This window comes from Rhagoletis zephyria, unplaced genomic scaffold (genome assembly GCF_001687245.7).
Source record: "Rhagoletis zephyria isolate East Lansing unplaced genomic scaffold, Rhagoletis_zephyria_1.1 Rzeph_scaffold_01081, whole genome shotgun sequence".
NCBI classification, from domain to species: domain Eukaryota; kingdom Metazoa; phylum Arthropoda; class Insecta; order Diptera; family Tephritidae; genus Rhagoletis; species Rhagoletis zephyria.
Window position 1 is genome coordinate 104,364 of NW_016158165.1, and position 4,260 is coordinate 108,623.

At 33.2% G+C, this 4,260-nt stretch overlaps 1 protein-coding gene and 1 long non-coding RNA gene across 2 annotated transcripts in view; both read left to right on the forward strand.

The window, feature by feature from the left end:
• LOC108362737 (uncharacterized) overlaps positions 1-214 on the forward strand; it is a 1,733-nt gene extending 1,519 nt beyond the window's left edge. Inside the window, exon 6 of the mRNA XM_017615855.1 lies at positions 1-214. This exon is cut by the window's left edge and continues 1 nt beyond it. Coding sequence (XP_017471344.1) covers positions 1-214 — 214 coding nt within the window.
• Positions 215-404: 190 nt separating this feature from the next.
• Positions 405-1,353, forward strand: LOC108362738 (uncharacterized). The gene is made up of 4 exons (XR_001847510.1): positions 405-518; positions 696-1,021; positions 1,089-1,248; positions 1,308-1,353. It is a non-coding gene; the product is annotated as an uncharacterized LOC108362738 (long non-coding RNA).
• The last annotated feature ends 2,907 nt before the right edge of the window (positions 1,354-4,260 follow it).

Consider the following 4,260-nt stretch of genomic DNA (forward strand, 5'->3'; position numbering starts at 1 on the left):
GCAGCAATGTACTGAAGAACTCGACAATTCCATTATCAGCGCTTTAAAGTTGTCGCTCAGCAAGGAGAGCGCAGATTGGAACGAAGTTTTGGATAAGTGGGCTAAAACTTTTTCAGCCAGGCAAAAAGACTTGAAGAACTTGGCAAGTTTCGACTTGTTAAAAGCCTGGCCGAAATTGGCCGATGCACGGGCACCTGAGCTGGTAAACAAATAAGCATATTGTATTTTAATGTAAGTANACAGCATGGCACCTTTTTTTAGCCGAAGTTATTTCCGTATTTATATACAGCATTTGATTTTCTACAGGATTTTTTACCCTGTTATCAAACACCGCACGTGGAACAAAAATTTTGAACTTCTACAAAGAAAACAACAGACTTGACAACATCAACATGGACGAAATAATAGCTATTTTAATCGAAGAAATATGTTACGGAAACATTTCTCCTAAACCAAGTGATTTTCATTCGCTGGTAAACGAAATTTGCTCCGTTTTTCCTAGTGAAGTAGATACAAAGGTGATTTCATGTTATATAAGAATATCAAATAAATTAGGGCACGGTTATAAGCAACATAAAGTTAAGTTTAAAATTAGAAGGTAACAAATGTCAAAAAGATTAATTTTAAAGTTAGCTTTATTGTGATTATAAGCATGGGCCATTACTTCTTGATAAAACAAATATTAAAATTTTCAGGAATATTACTATATTCCCCGAACTGGAAAAAAAAATCCGAGTGGAAAACTATTCTATAAATACGTGAACTGCCGCAAGGGCAAAAAAGGTCCCATAATATGCCTCACAATGAAGAAAACAATATGCAGCAATGTACTGAAGAACTCGACAATTCCATTATCAGCGCTTTAAAGTTGTAGCTCAGCAAGGAGAGCGCAGATTGGAAAGAAATTTTGGATAAGTGGGCTAAAACTTTTTCAGCCAGGCAAAAAGACTTGAAGAACTTGGCAAGTTTCGACTTGTTAAAAGCCTGGCCGAAATTGGCCGATGCACGGGCACCTGAGCTGGTAAACAAATAAGCATATTGTATTTTAATGTAAGTACTATTTGTTTTAAAAATTTCACTTTCTTTAGATTAAAATTGACTTCGATCTTTTGTACCCATTGAAGCAAGATTCTTTGCACTCTAAGTGGGACCACTTTAAAAGGAATATTGTGCGCTTTTATGAAACAAACATAAATGATGACAATTGTAAGCAGTTATTTTCGTTGGCAAAATCATTGACAAATAAAGGTAAAATTCTTATAATACGTACGTATGCTAAAGACTCATCTAATGCAAATTTTTGTTAGATTCCCAGGATTACTTACTCTTACACATCGGTATCAGTGATCGGACTTCTACCACATTGTGGTAGATCTGCCAGTTTTTTGAGCACCTACCACATCTAANTAAAGACTCATCTAATGCAAATTTTTGTTAGATTCCCAGGATTACTTACTCTTACACATCGGTATCAGTGATCGGACTTCTACCACATTGTGGTAGATCTGCCAGTTTTTTGAGCACCTACCACATCTAACACACAAGGTCTGAAATCTACCACATATTCGTGTTTTCGAGTAGTTTTAGTTTTGCTCGACAATTGTCCAACACTAAACACTAACAACAGGCAGAATGGGAGGATAAAATAAACTGTAAAATAGTAATTTTTCAATATTCAATTTTTGGACAGGAAACGTGGTTTTATTGTTTTAAATTGCAAAATATGTGATTTATAAAAAGAATTGATAGCGAAAATGTAAAAAAACGGTGATTTTTGTGAAAGTATTAGCAAATTTCATTGCATATAAAGTTTCTAAAGCGTTGTTTATGAGAATTATCAAAATCGGCAAATCCCAAGTAGCGGTTTCTGGAACGTGCCATATTTGTTCGCTACATCGTGATATTATAACAAGTAATTTTTAGCAAAAAAAAAACCGACTTCAACTCCCATATAAAAAAATATATATACAGTATATTTTGCTTAGCTGCACATCCTTCTTTGCACGAAAAACTTGTGCACTTAACCGAAAAAAGGCACTTAAGCGAATTTTCTTTACTACTTCAATGAGGAAGGTATCCAAATCCCTATGAAACCAAATAATAGTGAAGCACTTACCACGTAGAAATTACTGCAAGCGAAATTTTTACCGAATAGTATCTAATTATCTATACAACTACATAAATGTATAGCCATTTTCGTTGTTCTGCGAGATGAACAAAATAAATAACAAGTTGTAAAATTAGGTAATTGTAGGGCCAGTGCAGGTAAACGTAATACTTTCTTTGATAATTGATACTAGTCGCAGAATTTTTTAGGCAGGTATCGCCAATGTGCGGGTATGCTAAATGCATCTATCGGAGCAGTTTCCTTATAGATGTTAAAAAAAATGCGCCTGATACGCATTTTGGGGTAGGTATCTTAAATGTGCACTTAAGCTAGAGGCAGCAAAGCAAAATATACTGTATATATATATCTCATGATCCACTGATCGGATCTGAACCAGATTAGTATGGGACCACCTCTGAGACACTACCTTTCCGATGCTAAAAGAATTATCGAAATCGGTTGACGTGGTCCAAAGTTATGCGGTAACATACATAAAAAAAAAAAACAAAACAAAAAAAAATATTCCGACGAACTGATAACCTCCTCCTTTTTTGGAAGTCGGTTAAAAAGAAAAGCTGATTGCACTCCGCAAGGTTGCAGAAATCTTTCAAAACTCAACGCAATTCTATTTTGCACTTTATTATACTAAAATTATTTTTTTTAGATTCTAATTAAAATGTTTGCAATTTGGGTAAAACCGTGCAGAATTTTTTTAATTTTTGTAAAAAGTTTGATCGAAAACCTGAGATATACCACATTTTTTTGAAATCTACCACATTTTTTTCCAGATTCTACCACACTAATTTTTTTTGAAGTCCGATCACTGATCGGTATTACAAACATCTTCAAGGTTTACAAATAATTTGGGAAAACGCTCTAAAAAATTACAATCATTGACGCACATGAAAGTTTTATTTTGCGTATTGAGTCCATACGCATACCTTTCCTAATTGTAGTTGGATCTGTTAATGATCTAAACAGCTTTTTCATATACATGAAAATTAATTCAAGCGTGCGTTATATGGAGGAAAACAAATCACAAAAATCAAATCAAATCAAATTGAATGGGCTGAAAACTGCGTACTAAAAATTCCGTTAAAAAATGTATAATTTTGAAGAAAATTTTTTGAATTGTTCTAAATTTTGATTTTTGTTATAGTATGAACAATTTTTTTAATAAGAAATTTAAAAAAAATACGTGTTTTTTAAATTAAAATAAAAGAAAATTAAAAAAATATATAAATAACTTATTTTTATACTTGTGGAAATTATAAGCTTAGGGTTTTTAAATGTTAAATAAAGAGTGCTACATATTTAAACCAACATTGAAGGCGTGTTTGAAGCAACCTTGAAAAAAAGTGAAACCACCTACTTTTCAATGTTAAATTAACAACTCTATATTCTTAGGTCAACATTGGGAGTATTTAAATTGACAATAATCATTGTTAAAACAAAAACAAAGTCAGGTTTAAATCACTTTATTTTCGAAGTTGAATGAAAGATACGCATTTTTAAATCTACATTAATGCAATTTGAATTGAAAAGAAACAATCTTAAAATATCAACACTATTTTTCCACGTAAGAATTACATTTCCATAGTTGATTTGATATACTTCAGCTTTGGTAGACTATCATAGCTGTTTATTGTAGAATCAACCTCGTTATTGTAGCTTTTACCTTTGTTTTTTTCCTCAGTGTAGGAATAATTTTGGACATGTAGCCCCTTAGTTAAGTACGCTTTTTAGCACTTGAAAAAATGGATGTATTAACAGTGTTTGCAATTTCATGTAGACCAAAGGGAAGGTGTGCAGCAAAGTGAGTTTTTGGACTCGCCATGGCAAAGAGCCATGCAGAGTGCATATTTGTGGACGGTAGCCAACCACCATGAACTCCACAGCAGTTGACTCCACAGCTTTTATTTGATGACTTTTGTACCATTTCCGAGAGGATGCATGAGTGTGGCTTCTTTGGAAACAAATATTCTATGTAAGTAAAACATAATAAGCTGAACTTTTAAATGTATAATAATTTGGGCACTGTTTTGTATTAGGTACGTAACAGCGTGGTAAGATGCCGCTTGAATTAGCGCCTGGCAACCTTATCCACTGGTGCATTACCTCATACCAGCACTAAAAAGAATCAGGTACTAACA